Genomic DNA, 17,527 nt, shown 5'->3' with positions numbered 1-17,527 from the left:
CCAACTCTTGTGATCCATGGAGGGTAGCCTGCCAAGCTTCTCTGTCCATGGTATTTCCCAGGCAAGAATACTCGGAGTAGGTTTTCTGTTCCTTCCCAATACATCTATGCAATTACTCTATAATCAAGATGTAGAGTATTTTCCTCACCCAAATGTTCCTTCATGCATTTGAAGTCTCTCCATATTCCATAACTACACTATTTCTTTTTAGAGTGGAGGTTTGTGTTCAATGAGAAATGAACTTTGAAGAAAAACAATAACTTTTTTTAAAAATATAAATTTATTTATTTTAATTGGAGGTTAATTACTTTACAATATTGTATTGATTTTGCCATACATCAACATGAATCTGCACAGGTAACTTTTTCTTTTTTTTTTTTTTCACATTCTTTTATCAATAAACATTTAAACAATCTGTAGTTTTCTCTATGAAAAATAAGTTGTATGGAAATTTTAGCTCATGGAAATGTCCACAACTATTTTTATAGAAGGTATACATAAAAAAAGAAACATTATAATGTTGAAAGTGAAAATAGCACCCCATTCACAAATTTGTTTAATTTTTCATATAGGATTTCATATTACTAAGTAGAATCTAGTATGACCAATAGCCCCAAATTCTTGTGTTTGGAGATAAAGACTCAAGGCTCCTTTAGGTCCTTTTGATTTGAGACATAAGGTGTGTCCTCTGGATTGGATTTTGACTTTTAATTTTACATTTTATTCTGAAAATGGTAATTTTTAAGGCAACGTTAAACATAGAAATAGCTAAACACCTGAAGTTAATCTTAACGTGATTGATAATTTTTTAACACACATGTATGCCTGCGTAGCTACTATCCAGGACTAAATTGAGTAAATGTCCAACACAAACCTCAGGTTTCCTTGTGTCTCGTCCCATTCTGTACCACACGTTACCTTGTAGGCACCACCTTCATGATGAGGTTTTCAACCTTTCGAAAAGCCTACCAATGAAATTATAAGATATGTACTTAGTGAGTGTGTTTCATTTTTTTCCATTTACAAGAGCTGTGAGATTATCCCAAACCACTGTCTATCATTTTCTAAATTAGTGCATATTAATCAGTCATATGAAAATGCTACAAATGTTTTATCCATTTTCTCAATGTTCATGGGAACAATTGCATTTTTGCCATTTATGAATAAAGCTGCAATGAACAATTCTGTATGTGTCTTTTTAAGGGATGCACTCCAGATCCTCTGGTGAGGGAGAGGTTAAGGGGAGAAACTTCCAGGTGCAAAATAGATGAGTCATAAACATGAAATATTTCAGTGTGGAGCATATAGTCAATAATTACACAATTTTTAAAATCTTACTAGATTGTAACTAGATTACTGTGGCAATTATTTTGAAATGGACAGAAACATGGAATCACTACACTGTGTAACAGAAAGTAACAGAATGTTTGTAGGTCAACTGTACTTAAAAAGCACAAACAAATACTTTGAAAAATAAATCTCATTTGTGATTACCATAGGCTAGGCCTGGAGATAGGGGAACTGGATGAAGCCAGTCAAAAGGTACCAAATTCCTGCTGTGAGATAGATTAGTACTAAGAATGTAGTGTACAACATGATTAATATGACTAATTCTGCTGTATTTTAAGTTTGAAAGTTAATAGGATGGTAAGTCCTGAGTTCTCATCACAAATTCTTTTTTCTTTACTTTTATATCTATATGAGATGATGGATATTCACAAACCTTATTGTTGTAATCATTTCAGGATATATGTAAATTACAATCATTAGGCCATACACCTGAAACTTATGCAGTGCTTTATGTCAATTTTATGTTAACAAAATTAGGAAGTTGATAATCATAGAACCCATACATAAATAGCACGTAAGTGAAGGGATTGTGCTATAATTTATATGACTGTTTTTAAGCTCTACTATAATTTTTTTCTAATTTATTCACTTTCCCTAGTCCATGAAAATACGGATGACCCAAATGGCTGGTAGAAACTTCACCTACTGTCTTGAAATATATTATTGAAAGTTAGTATCTGATATATGGCTTTGGAGCCAGTCCATATTAGCCACAGAAAGTTGTGCACATAGATATCAGGTGATGAATACAATAACTTATTGTGAAACTACCAACAGAAACAAGGTAGGGACATTTCAAAACTTTGAACTTTAATATTTACTAAATGGCACTAATTAACTAGCTTCATTGTAATGCATAAATTCAGTCACACTAGGTAACTGCAAATGAAGCAGATTTTTGAACCCTAAACAGTGCAACTGGAGTATTTGTGTGAATGTACCACTGGGAAAATCTAACATGTTGTTGTTAATCAATGTCCTTCTCACCTTGTGGTTTTACACTGCTCATGGACAGGGTAAGTTGAAACCGATGTGAACACTCAGGCTTCCTCCTAAATATAACTATCTACTTTCCTTTGTGTGTATTTTTGATTGAATAAACTGGTTAAAATAGTCTGCACTGTGAGATAACCATAAGAATACCTTAATGGAAAAATGATCAGACATTCACCTAAAAGGGGAAAACAAATTGAATACTTTTCTATGTCATCTGAGTTCCACAGTGCAAAAAGGTACTTTATGTAGATTATGGGGTCATGTGAATATGCTCATGAAAATGTGAATAGAAAATGTGTCACAGAAAAGTAGATTATAATTCGAGAATGTTTAGGAGAGTCTTACTTGTAATATGAGAAAGCTCTGGAGAACAATGGTTATTGTTATACTTTTACATAGGGTGATTTTTGCAGGTTCAAATCTCATTTTAAATATGTTCATTTGACTGTATTGTGATTATAGCTTAATAAATCTATTAAAGGTCTTTAACATCACTGTTAATTTTTAAAAACCAGCGTAGGTACAAGATATATTTTCCTTTTACAAAATGTGAAAGACAGTCTTAATTTCCAGTGTAGTGCCAATATATTTAGAATTCTTTTCAGAGAGAAATGTAAATGTTGACAACCTTAAAAAATTGTCACTTTTAGTTTTAAACTTATAAGTTGTTATCATTAGTTATCTATTTTTTACACTCTTCCAATTCATCCCTCTACTCTTGGGCCCTCTTGCATCTAGACATCCATTCTCTATGCCTGTATCTCTATTTTTGCTTTGCAATAAGTTAATCTGTAGCATTTTTCTAGATTCTGTATATAAGCAATATTACACAATATTTATTTTCTCTTTCTGACTTGCTTCTCTCTATGTGACAGTCTCTAGGTCTATCCATGTCTGCAAATTATGCAATTTCATAGCTTTTTATGGCTGAGTAATATTTCACTGTGTATATGTACCACTTCTTCTGCATCTGTTCTTCTGTTGATGGACATTTAGGTTGATTCCATGTCCTGGCAGTTGTGGATAAAATAGATAACTAAGGAGAACTTACTGTGTATCATAGGCAGCTCTACTCAATGCTCTCTGGTGACCTAAATGGGAAGGAAATCCAAGAAAAGGGGATATATATATATATATATATACACACACATTCATATAACATATTCAGATTTGTTTTGATGTACAGCAGAAGCTAACCCAATATTTAAAAGCAACTCCAATGAAAATGAAAAACAAAAATCAAATTATATAAATGTATTAATATAAGTAATTAAATCATATTGAAAACAAAGATTTTACTCCCAAATATAAAACTTATATGTTCTTCATTATGATATATTTGTCTTTCATTTTCTTAATAATCCATTTGTCTTCAAGTTTTTGTAAATGAAAACTCTAATGAGTTTTATGATCCCTCGTGACATTCAAGATGTGAATAGAATATGCGTCACTCTGCATTATTCATCTCATAATTTGTTGCATGCTATTTTAGTCCATTTGGTAATTTTCTTCGTGAACAACATTTGCAGCACAATAAAGCTCCCTGTCTAGTCCTTAGTGTTACAATTAAAAGCAGCTCTGGCCCCAGATCACTTATAAGAAAGGCTGCATCACCATTATTCTTGCTGAGGAGCAGGCAGACATGAATTGTTTCTCCTGATTCTCAGGTACATGAGTGATGGTTTATTAATCAGCTAGAATAAGATTACTGGAGAAGGCAATGGCACCCCACTCCAGTACTCTTGCCTGGAAAATCCCATGGGCAGATGAGCCTGGTAGGCTGCAGTCCATGGCATCGCTAAGAGTCGGACATGACTGAGCGACTTCACTTTCACTTTGCACTTTCATGCACTGGAGAAGGAAATGGCAACCCACTCCAGTGTTCTTGCCTGGAGAATCCCAGGGACGGCAGAGCCTGGTGGGCTGCCGTTTATGGGGTCACACAGTCAGACAGGACTGAAGCGACTTAGCAGCAGCAGCAGCAGAATAAGACTACAGGCATATTTCCAAACAAGAGGAGAAAGAGTAGACAATATGAAAGAGAAATGTGAAACTTTGACAAATCTTCACCAGATATTCCAGTGCAACCCTTCTCTTCTCATTAACAACTAAACTCTTTCCAAAAGTGGTCTTAAAGCTAAATGTTTGAATATTTAAGCAAAGTTTTTCTTCCATAATTTATGGGTGCACTTATGAAATTTTTAGCATGCAAAATAATTGTAATATCAGATTCAAGCCATTAAGTAAAACTCACATCAACTAACACCTATTGTTGTAGACGCCTGCATGCCTGCACGCTAAGTCGCTTCAGTCATGTCTGACGCTCTGCCTCCCCATCGGCTGTAGCCCACCAGGCTTCTCTGTCCATGGGATTTTCCAGGCAACAATACTGGAGTGGGTGGCCATGCCTGCCTCCAGGGGACCATCCAAACCCAAGGATCAAACCTGCCTGTACTATGTCTCCTGCATTGGCAGGCGGGTTCCTTGTTTACCACTAGCACCAAGTGGGATGCCCATTATATTAGATACATAGTCCTAATTAACCAATTTTCCAGAAAACACATTGGCTTAAGATAATACACTTCCATATTCTTAGAGCTCCTGTGGGTCAAGAATAAAGAAAGGGCTTCGTTGGCTAGTTATGTATCACTCTGTTTGGGAGGCAACTGGGTAATGGCCTGGGCCGCTGTTACCTGGACACTCAGCTGGGCTGGAGGCTTTGCTTCCAAGTTGGCTCACTCTCTTAGCTTTCGGGGGAGGCCTCAGCACCTGACTACATGGTCATCTGCGCAGGTTGCTTGAGAGATATCTAGCTTTCCTCAGGGCCAGTGACAGCAGACAGGGAGGAGGAAGCCTCCACAGCAGGTATGAGTTTGTCACACTGTCACGTCAGTCATGGGTAATCATGAGAAATGGTCACTAAGTCCTGGACACTCAGAGGACTTAGGCTCTAATATTTGGAGAGAGGAGTGTGGAAGGCATTGTGGACTTTCCTAAAACCATCACATATAGAAAAATGTCAGGTCAACTAAACAGAGTATTTTCTGGGGATGCTTCCTTTACTTCTCAACTTCTTTCCTGCCTCTTTTGTAACAATACTCTTTTTTCTAACAGTACATCATAACATTTTGGCAAACTTAAACCAGTTATTACAGGAAAGAAAACTGTAACTTTATAAAACATGTCAATGACCTTAATAGCAATCGCAAGTATAAATCTAAAATGATTTTTCGAACCACAATTTCTTTTAAAATGAGTGTTAACAGTATTAAACAGATTTCAATCTATATAAGAATTATACTAAAGATATTTAAACTTGTTTAAGATGGATTTATGAAAATGGTGCTGTGTGCTTGGTCCCTTAATCATGTCCAACTCTTTGCAACCCTTTGGACTATAGCCTCCAGGCTCCTCTGTCCATGGAATTCTCCAGGCAAGATTACTGGAGTGGGTTGCCACTTCCTTCTGCAAGGGAATATGATTGACCCAGGGATCAAATCTGCATCTCCCTTGTTTTCTGCATTACAGGTAGATTCCTTACCCACTGAGCCATAGGGAAAGCCTATGAAAATGGCAGATCAACCCAAATGTATTTACATCACAGCAAAGTTATCCCACAAGGGACCTTGTAAAGTTCATGTAGACAAGATGAGGAAATTGGCCAGTTAAATAGCTTATCAGATATTCATAATTTCATTAAATAAGCTGATTATCAGATGCAGGATTTTGTTCTCAGGCCTGCTCCATTGCTGTTTTGTATCAACAACCAGTTTAATGGAGCAAAGGAGATGTGCCTGAATGATCCTGAGGTACTGAAAGTGAACCCACATTAGGACAGGTTCATCACTCAGAAAGATGCCCATGTGTGAGGTTGGACTCAATAACATGATATTTAGCTGTGATAATTGTAAGATCCTGGGCCTGGACCATAGGAATAAGCAGCACAAATACAGAATGACTAGAAACACTTTTAAAACTTAGTGAATACTTTTCAGTCAATTTTGAGATCAATCTGAGCCAACACTATGATGGACAGCCAAGCCTGCTCATGAGACCGGAACTTGTATTGGTAGAAGTGTGAGAGGAGAATGAGGTTGTTCTGAGTCCTGACAGAGTCAGTGCCACTCTGACCATAGTGGACTATGTATGTGCTTCAATAAATGATCTGGTTAGAGAGACAAAGACAGATTCACATGTGACCAAATAGAAGAGAGGAGGGAAATAGCTCAGGGCAGTGACAGCAATGATGTTTACTTTTAATTATGCCCTCTTTGTGTACCTTTTGGAAGTGAATCTCAGTGGATTATTTTACTAATTCATGTTCTATGAGGCATCAAAATGAGGTGAATAACTGTACTAGATCTGAACTCAGGTAATCAGGACTCAAATCTCTCCTCTACAATGTAATGACAAAGTTAGTTGAGTTCTTTTCACTTGAGTCCTGCAAATATAAACACTCAAGCTTGCCCAACATGGCATTATTGTTAAATACACATATCTTGACATACATGGTGAAATTTGTAAAATTCAAGGATTAAGAGAAAGTATTCTAATCTACAGAAAGTAGTGGGAAGAAACCTAGACTGTTACTTAAGAGGAATCAAACTAAATAAGCATTTCAAACTAAAAAATGTAGAGAAGCTTCAAAAAAGTGTGGGAAATCTATTAGTGATGAGAGATGCAGACTATAGGCCATGAGATTGTATAATTGACATGTCTTTGTTAAAGGGATTAAGATATGCAAAGATTCAAAGTTTATAATTCACTTAGCATATAAGTGACAATTACTCAATATATATTAAAAAATAAATTGTAATTATGTTATACCTCATTTAAAATATTTGTAAGAAGTACTGAAAAAAATGCATCATTCTCCAATTAAAATTAGACACAAGCATTCAAGGGTTTCCCTTAATCTTAACCATTTGGAAATTAAGAATTATTGATTGTCCATTTCTCCAATTAGATAAGCAAGGGAAAAGATGCCTAATATCTAGTTTGAGTGATAAACAATAATGTTACTTTCCTGTGTGGTTAGAGCCATGAAAATTACTGTGATTCTCTATATATATCACATGTTTCCAATAAACAGAAAATTAAAGTAATGAACGTTAATTGGAAAAACAACAACACTGTTTTCTTTCTACATTGATTTGGTCTGAGAAGAAGTGTCAGGATGTTGTTTCTGATTAGAATGGAATAGCAAGAAAAAGAAGTCAAAATGAGCCACAAGACAAAATCTGTACTTTCATCTCTTGACTAAGATGCTAATTTAGTCAACTATGGTTAGCACTTCTCTATTTAAGGAGAATTCATTTATTAAGTCTCTATAGTTTTCAACCAAGAGAATCTACATACAAATTTTATATGATATGACTCACAAGACATAATTTGACCTTCAATATCAAGGACATCTTTATGTATTTCAATCATCTGAGTTTTCTATAACCTCTTTTCCTAGAAATCATAATGTAGTGAGTGTAATTAACTGAACAAGAATGTAATTCATAGAGATAATGTTAATTTCTTATATAATTTAATAATAAGGTAAAGCATTATTTCTACTTTTTTTACTCCAAGGGAAACACTGTAATTATCCAGTAATAAAACATGGACGGCTTTATCATTCATACAGAGGACGCTTTCCAGCACGTGTAAATCAACAGTTTCTCTATAACTGTGATCAGTATTTTGTGTCTCCTTCACAATATTCCTCAGATTACCTGACTTGCACAGCAGAAGGATGGTCTCCAGAAGAACCATGCCTCAGTAAGTAAACCTATTTAAGTTTATATGCATAAATCTTTGAAAGAGTGAAGAGACAAAAGTAGACAACTGAGTAAAGTGTTGTGTAACAACAGCAAGGCCAAGGGATGAGTTATATGAAAAAAAAAATCCAAATAGATCTTCCCTTTACTAGAGGCTCTTCATGTAAATCCTGTGAGATAGAGACTTTATAAGAATATCTGCATCATGTATACGTACTTTAATCATAAATGAAATAAAAATAATATGGAATGTTATTTTCATTTGTAACAATGGTGGTAGTAACTTTCATTTTTATTGTTACATATCATATTTGAATGCTAGTGCATTCACATTTAAATTCTAGAAGGTTAATCTTTAAGGTTCTATTTTAACAAATTTATGTTTTTTTCTACCATATTATTTTTATGATCCTTAGGAGAATGTATTTTCCATAATTTGGAAAATGGATATAACCCAAGTAGTGAAAAAAAAGTTCTACAGGGTGAAACTGTAAGGGTTCGCTGCTATCATGGCTACAGTCTTCAAAATTATCGGAACATAATGACCTGCACAGAGAGTGGCTGGTCTCCTCCTCCCAGATGCATCCGTGTCAGTGAGTAAACTGGGCTGAGATCCCACTGTGTTCATAATTTTCTAAGACTCTGCTGTTTTATTCACTCCAAAAGTTTATATCAACCTCTTGTTTTGCCAAAGGACATATTTGATGTTATTTTTTACAAGTGTCTATGAGTGTACCTATGGACTTCCTGATAAGTATATAACAAAATACATGTACCTATTGATAGACATTGCTCAAGAAAATAGGAAAAGATCCACAAAGAAGAAACCTGTAATAAGAGAGTGAGGTAGAAAGATGGCAGGAGTCTCACTGTCTTTCCTGATATAAACACAGACTTTGACCATCATTTGTGGATAAGAGGATCTTTGTGGGGTCCAGGAGTCTAGCAGAGACACGACAGCATGCTGCTAGAGCACAAAGATGGAAGACTGGACGCATCACTGAGGGTTAGAGCAGTAGCCTCATTTTGCCCTTGAGGTGGCACTGCTTAGTGCCAAGACAGTCTCCTCAGCACAGGATTTTACCTGTGGGGAAAATAAGAGCATGTGAGCAAGTGCCATGTCCTCATCTTCCAGCCCTCTTCTCTCTCCCCTTATCCAGGACACTGGGGTCACCTGCATGGCTGGGATGGGGAGAGGCCAGGAGCACAGCATCCAGGGCTAGAATTCTTCAAGGGACATGGGTTCTACTGACCATGTGGAGACCCCAGCAGGGAGCCCCAAACCATTGCAGACACCGTGCTTGTGGTCCTGCTGACCCCTGGGCCCCTCATCTCATCCACATCCCCCTCCCCAGGGCCAGCTCCCTGTGTAGGCCCCCACGGTGGCAAATGAACATTTGCAGATGGCCTGTGGGACATCTAGAAGCTAACTGGTCCTCGTGGGTCTGTGAGAAAGCACACAAATGTGAGCATTTGGCATTGCCCCAGGGAAGCAGCCAGAAAACTGTCGGCACAGAGACTGTCTTTGCTGCATTGAATAGAAGCATACGAGCTTCAGAATTCTCTCCTAGGAGGAATTGAGTACATGGGACAGGTGTGTCCTTAAAGAAGGTCTGAAAAAGTCTCAAAATCCCTATCAGTGTGACAGTGTACTTCCCTCCCCAAGGTCAGTCTGTAAAGACTGGAGGGAGTGACTGCTTCGTTAAAGGCAAACACAGCTACCTGAGACTTCAAGGGACACAGACATCAAAGGACTAAAATGTTAACAGAGAAACACGATAGTTTTTCAGTTACTGTCCCCAAATAATGGATATGGACGATTTGTCTGATAAGTCAAAGTAATTGCTTAAGAACTTCATTGAGATAGAAGACAACAGTGGAGAAGGAAATGGCAACCCACTCCAGTATTCTTGCCTGGGAAATCCCATGGACAGAGGAGCCTGGTGGGCCACAGTCCATTGAGTCTCAATGAGTCAGACACAACAGTAGCTACTTAGCATGCACTCATGCATTCCTTTATATTTTGTGTAATTATTGATAGATAAATGTGTTAATACTATCCTTTGTAACAGGATGTTTTATAGTTCCCTAATTCCTTTTCTCTGACTGCTTGCCTTTGTGAATTCATGATTTTTGTTATAGTAGTGTAACAATACTACTGTAATTTTTGTTATAGTAGTATGTGTCTAATAAACTTCTCTTTACCGTTTGTGAATCTAGTATGGATTCCTGCTTTGTTTACCATGAGATTTACATCAAGCATCTTTCAGAGAGAGCAGTGTGTTTTATGCTGATAATATATGAGCACAACCATATATTAAATCTCCTTCCTTTTTCCCTTCTCCATTTTATCTTTTTGATGTCATGATTTGCCTCTTTTTATAATGTGTACTTAATTAAAAAATAATTGTAGCTAGAGTTACTTTTATATTCTGGCACTTTAACTCTTAAATTGTTAAGTGTTTAACATTCCATATCAAAGTACTATAGTGTCCTGAGTGTGAGTGTGCACTTAAATTTACCATTGTACTATGTATTTTCATGGAATTAATTAGCATTATTTCACTTTAGCTTGAATAATTCCTTTTAGTGTTTCAGTAGGGAAGGTCTGTGTGCCTGCTCAGTTACCTCAGCTGTGTCTGATTCTTTGTGACCCTATGGGTGGCAGCCTGCCAGGTTCTCTGTCCATGGGCTTCTCCAGGCAAGAATACTGGAGTGGGTTGCCATGCCCTCCTCAAGGAAGGTCTAGCTGTGTTCAATTTTCTCAGTATTTTTTGGTCAGGTGAAGTCTTTATATTGTTTTCTTTTCTGAAGGATATTTTCAAATATTCTTCTTTGGCAGTTTTTTCTTTCAACACTTGGAATATGTCATCCCATTTTCTCCTGGCCCACTAGGTTTCTGCTGAGAAATATTCCTAGATCCAAATGAAAGCTCCTTAGTAAATTCCAGGTCAGGAAGCAACAGTTAGAACTGGACATGGAGCAACAGACTGATTCCAAGTAGGAAAAGGAGTATGTCAAGGCTGTATATTGTCACCCTGCTTATTTAACTTATATGCAGAGTACATCATGAGAAACGCTGGGCTGGGTGAAGCGCAAGCTGGAATCAAGATTCCTGGGAGAAATATTTATAGCTTCAGATATGCAGGTGATCGCCACCCTTATGGCAGAAAAGGAAGAAGAACTGAAGAGCCTCTTGATGAAAGTGAAAGAAGAGGGTGAAAAAGTTGGCTTAAAGCTCAACATTCCGAAAACTAAGATCACATGGCATCTAGTCCCATCACTTCGTTGGAAATAGATGGAGAAACAGTGGAAACAGTGGTTGACTTTACTTTTGGGGCTCCAACATCACTGCAGATGGTGATTGCAGCCATGATATTGAAAATATGCTTACTCCTTAGAATTAAAGTTATGACCAAACTAGATAGCATATTCAAAAGCAGAGACATTACTTTGTCAAAAAAAGGTCCATCTAGTCAAGGCTATGGTTTTTCCAGTGGTCATGTATGGATGTGAGAGTTGTACTATAAAGAAAGCTGAGCACAGAACAATTAATGCTTTTGAACTGTGGTGTTGGAAAAGACTCTTGAGAGTCCCTTGGACTGCAATGAGATCCAACCAGTCCATTCCTTAAAGAGATCAGTCTTGGGCGTTCATTGGAAGGACTGGTGTTGAAGCTAAAACTTCAATACCTTGGCCACCTGATGCGAAGAGCTGACTCATTTGAAAAAACCCTGATGCTGAGAAAGATTGAGGGCAGGAGGAGAAGGGGATGACAGAGGATGAGATGGTTGGATGGCATCACCGAGTCAATGGACATGGTTTGAGTGAACTTCGGGAGTTGGTGATGGACAGGGTGGCCTGGCGTGCTGCGGTTCATGGGGTCACAGAGTCAGACACAACTGAGCGGACTGAACTTAACTGAACTGAAGTAGTAAATTACAAGGTTTTTGTTTTGTTAGCTTGTTTGTTTTTTCCTCATGCTGCTTGAAGGCTTCTCATTTTTTCTTTGATTTTTGCAACTTTATTATAACGTGTGATGTAGAGGATTTTTTAAGTTGACTCGATTTGGTCACCTGTAAGCTTCCTGAACATAGATATTCAAATATCATCCTTGATTTGAGAAGTTCTCAGACGTTACTCCTTAAATATGTTTTCTGCCTCATCTCCTTTTCTCCTCCTAGAACTTCAATAATTTGCAAATTGGTCTATTGACAATGTTGCATAGATCATGCAACCTTTCTTTGTTCTTTTTCATTGCTTTGTTATAAGATATTTTTGTTTTGATTTAAATCTCCTTTGACAGGATAACTTTGATATGTCATCTGTCTCACAGATTCTTCTGCTCTTTTCACTCTGTGGATGATGCTCTTCAATGAATTTTTTCATTTCATTCTTGGATCCTTCAGCACCAGAATTTCTGTTTTTTTTTTTTTATGATTTGTACATTTTATTAAAGTTTGTTTTGTCCATTGTTTACTGTTCATTTGTTTAATGTTTTCCTGCTTTTGTTCAATTCTCATAATGTTTTTTCTGTAGCACACTAGTTATTAAAAACAGCTATTTTGAATTATTCCTTGGACAAATCACAGATCTCCAATCTTCAGATGTGAATACTGAAGATTTTTATACTTTGTTGGTGTCATGATACTTTGGGTTCATGTTCCTTGAAGTTTTGTGGTGCTGTTTTTCTAATTAAAGTACCAGTCTCCTTTGGGTGAGAGATAACTTCCTTCAACCCAGCTAGAGACTCTGCAGCTATCTCAGATCTTCTATAGTGGCCCCTGCTGACACTTCTCATCCCTGTTTGTCAGAATTTCTGTGCATTCATGTCTTGTCTAGATACATTAGTGGACCAGGAATGGTACTGACAGCCTGTCATTTGTTTCCCCCAAAGTAGCACTACATCTTAAGCTCGTGTTCCTGTACTTGGTCACAGATTTAAGCCAAATTTGTGTGCAAACTCACTGGTGGCCTGTCAAAGGTTGCTCTTCCCTCTGAGTTAGTTGTAACCACAGGGATCTGGCCACAGGGTAGAAGGGTGTGTGAATGAAGCAGACAGAGGTCCTCCTGTGAAAACCTGGACTTTCACAGAAGGATTAGCTCCATGCATGAATTTTTAAGATAGGTTTTCCGGGACTCCTGAAGTGCAGCTGAGAGGGAATTGAGATGGTTCATGAGCCACTGTAGGCATCTCAGTCAAGACAGAGATCTGTCTGCCTTTTACCTCATGCATGGATGAGCGAGCCTTCTCCTGGGCCCCTTGGCATATGGAATTTTGGGGTGGGTGGTTGTTTATTTTATATTTATTTATTTTTAATTGAAGGATTTACAGTATTATATTGGGTTCTACCAAATATCAACAAGAATCAGCCATAGATTTACCCATGTCCCCTCCCACATGAACATCCCTCCCAGGTCCCTGCCCATCCCACCCTTCTAGGTTGTTACTGAGCTCTGGTTTGAGCTCCCTGATTCATACAGCAAATTCCCATTGACTGTCTATTTTACATACAGTAGTGTAAATTTGCATGGTAACTCTCTCCATACATCTCACCCCCTACTTCCTCCCTGCCAGCCGTGCCATAAGTCTGTTCTCAGTGTCTGTGTCTCTATTGCTGCTGTGCAAATAGGTTTATCAGTACGATATCTCTAGATTCCATGTATATGTGTTAGTATATGATATTTGTTTTTCTCTTTCTGACTTACTTCACTTTGTATCCTAGGCTCTGTGTTCATCCACCTCTTTAGGACTGACTCCAGTGCATTCCTTTTTATGGCTGAGTAATATTCCATTGTATTTATGTAGCGCAGCTTCTTTATCTATTCATCTGTCAATGGACATCTATGTTGCTTCCATGTCCTAGCTGTTATAAACGGAACTGCAGTGACCATTGTGGTGCATGGGTCTTTTTCCATCTTGGTTTCCTCAGGGTGTACACCTAGGAGTGGGGTTGGTGGTTCTTACAGTGGTTTTATTCCTCATTTTGTAAGGACTCTTCATACTGTTCTTTATAGTGGCTGTATCAGTTTACATTCCCACCAACAATGCAAGCAGGTTCCCTTTTCTCCACACCCTCTCCAGCATTTATTGTTTGTAGAACTGTTGATCATGGCCATTCTGACTGGTGTGAAGTGATATCTCATTATAGTTTTGATTTGCATTTCTTTAATAGTGAGTGATGTTGAACATCTATTCATATGTTTATTAGCCATCATAGGCCTTTGGGAAAATCTCTGTTTAGGTTTTTTTTCCACTTTTTTATTGGGATGTTTTATTGGTATTGATTTGTATGAGGTGCTTGCATCTTTTGGAAATTAATCTTTTGTCAGTTGTTTCATTTGCTGTTATTTTTTTCCATTTTGAGCATTGTCTTTTCACCTTATTAATGATTTCTGGATAAACTTTTAAGTTTAATTATGTCCCACTTGATTATCTTTTTTTTCCCCCGACTACTCTAGGAGGTGGATCATAGATGATCTTGCTGTGATTTATGACATAAGGTGTTCTACCTGTGTTTTCCATCCATTTTGAGTTTATCTTTGGTGTATGGTGTTAGGAAGCAGTCTAATTTTCACTTTTTCCCCATGTAGTTGTCAAGCTTTTCTCAGCAGCACTTATAGAAGAGACTCTCTTTGCTCCATTGCATATTCTTGCTCCTTTTCAAACATAAGCTGTCCATAGGTGTGTGGGTTTATTTCTGGGCTTTCTATCTTGTTCCATTGGTCTCTATTTCTGTTTTTCTGCCAGTACCATACTGTCTGGATGACTATAGCTTTGTAGTCAGTTCATAGTCAGGAAGGTTGATTCTTCTAGCTCTATTTTTCTTTTCTCAAGATTGTTTTGGTTATTCAGGTCTTTTGTGTTTCCCTATGAATTGTGAGCTTTTTGTTCTAGTTCTGTGAAAAACAGCATTGGTAATTTGATACAGATGGCATTGAATCTGTAGATTATATTTGGTAGCATAGTTATTTTCACAATGTTGATTCTTCCAACCCAGATAATGGAATAGCTCTCCACCTGTTTGTGTTGTCTTTGGTTTCTTTCTCAGCATCTTATACTTTTCTGTATACAGCTCTTATTTCTCCTTAAGTAGGTTTATTCCTAGGCATTTTATTCTTTTTTTGTTGCAATGGTAAATAGGATTGATACCTTAATTTCTCTTTCTAGTGTTTCATGGGGATTCAAGTGATTTTTTGTGTATTCATTTTTATTTTTCTTTCTTTCTTTCTTTTTTGCTTTACAATATTGTATTGGTTTCTGCACACATCAACATGATTCAGCCACGGGCGTAAGCGTGTTCCCCATCCTGAAGCCCTGCTTCCACGTCCCTTCCTGTACCACCCCTCCAGGTCGTCCCAGTGCACCAGCCCCAAGCATCCTGTATCGAACCTGGACTGGTGATTCGTTTCTTATATAATATTATACATGTTTCAGTTGCCATTCCCCCAGACATTCCACCCTCTCCCTCTCCCCACAGAGTCCAAAAGACTGTTCTATTCATCTGCATCTCTTTTGCTGTCTTGCATACAGGGTTATTGTTACCATCTTTCTAAATTCCATATATAGGTGTTAGTATGTATGTATATAGTGTTTTTCTTTCTGGCTTATGTCACTCTGTATAATACATTACATTTTGTATCCTGTCACTTTGCTAAATTCACTGATTACCTCTTGTAATTTTCTGATAGTATCTTTTGGGTTTTCTATGTGTTGTATCATCTGTGTAAACAATGAGAGTTTTTGCTTCTCCTTTTCCAATCCGGATTCCTTTTATTTCTTTTTTCTCCTCTGCTGTAGCTAAGGCTTCCAAACAATGCTGGACTAATAGTGGTGACAGTGGGCACCTTTGTCGTTTCCTGATCATAGAGGGTATGCTTTCAGTTTTCACCATTGAGAATGATGTCCACTCTGGTTTCTCATATATGTATGGCCTTTATTATGTTGAGGCAGTTTCCCTCTTTGCTCATTTTTTGTTTTTTATTTTTATTTTTTTTTATTTTTTTATTTTTTAAATTTTAAAATCTTTAATTCTTACATGCGTTCCCAAACATGAACCCCCTCCCACTTCCCTCCCCATAACATCTCTCTGGGTCATCCCCATGCACCAGCCCAAGCATGCTGTATCCTGCGTCAGACATAGACTGGCGATTCAATTCTTACATGATAGTATACATATTAGAATGCCATTCTCCCAAATCATCCCACCTCTCCTCTCCCTCTGAGTCCAAAAGTCCGTTATACACATCTGTGTCTTTTTTCCTGTCTTGCATACAGGGTCGTCATTGCCATCTTCCTAAATTCCATATATATATGTCAGTTAGTATATATATATGTTATTGGTGTTTTCTTTCTGGCTTACTTCACTCTGTATAATCGGCTCCAGTTTCATCCATCTCATCAGAACTGATTCAAATGAATTCTTTTTTTCACGGCTGAGTAATACTCCATTGTGTATATGTACCACAGCTTCTTATCCATTCATCTGCTAATGGACATCTAGGTTGTTTCCATGTCCTGGCTATTATAAACAGTGCTGCGATGAACATTGGGGTACATGTGTCTCTTTCAATTCTGTTTCCTCTGGTGTGTATGCCCAGCAGTGGGATTGCTGGGTCATAAGGTAGTTCTATTTGCAATTTTTAAGGAATCTCCACACTGTTCTCCATAGTGGCTGTACTAGTTTGCATTCCACCAACAGTGTAGGAGGGTTCCCTTTTCTCCACACCCTCTCCAGCATTTATTGCTTGCAGATTTTTGGATCGCAGCCATTCTGACTGGTGTGAAGTGGTACCTCATTGTGGTTTTGATTTGCATTTCTCTAATAATGAGTGATGTTGAGCATCTTTTCATGTGTTTGTTAGCCATCCAGTATGTCTTCTTTGGAGAAATGTCTATTTAGTTCTTTGGCCCATTTTTTGATTGGGTCGTTTATTTTTCTGGAATTGAGCTGCAGTAAGTTGCTTGTATATTTTTGAGATTATTGTTTGTCAGTTGCTTCATTTGCTATTATTTTCTCCCATTCAGAAGGCTGTCTTTTCACCTTGCTTATATTTTTCCTTTGTTGTGCAGAAGCTTTTAATTTTAATTAGATCCCATTTTGTTATTTTTGTTTTATTTCCAGAATTCTGGGAGGTGGATCATAGAGGATCCTGCTGTGATTTATGTCTGAGAGTGTTTTGCCTATGTTCTCCTCTAGGAGTTTTATTAGTTTCTGATCTTACATTTAGATCTTTAATCCATTTTGAGTTTATTTTTGTGTGCGGTGTTAGAAAGTGATCTAGTTTCATTCTTATACAAGTGGTTGACCAGTTTTCCCAGCACCACTTGTTAAAAGATTGTCTTTACTCCATTGTATATTCTTGCCTCCTTTGTCAAAGATAAGGTGTCCATATGTGTGTGGATTATCTCT

General features: G+C 37.4%; 1 protein-coding gene across 1 annotated transcript; it reads left to right on the top strand.

The window, feature by feature from the left end:
* Positions 1-2,220: 2,220 nt before the first annotated feature.
* On the top strand, positions 2,221-8,707 carry LOC108635166 (complement factor H-like; the record flags this gene model as incomplete). Its single annotated transcript, XM_018045436.1, has 3 exons — positions 2,221-2,366; positions 7,927-8,115; positions 8,531-8,707. Coding segments are annotated over exons 1-3 (424 nt in total), but the record flags the coding sequence as incomplete, so codon positions are not given.
* Positions 8,708-17,527: the final 8,820 nt, after the last annotated feature.

Source organism: Capra hircus, unplaced genomic scaffold (assembly GCF_001704415.2).
Source record: "Capra hircus breed San Clemente unplaced genomic scaffold, ASM170441v1, whole genome shotgun sequence".
Lineage (NCBI taxonomy): Eukaryota > Metazoa > Chordata > Mammalia > Artiodactyla > Bovidae > Capra > Capra hircus.
This window is presented reverse-complemented; position numbering and strand designations above follow the sequence as displayed.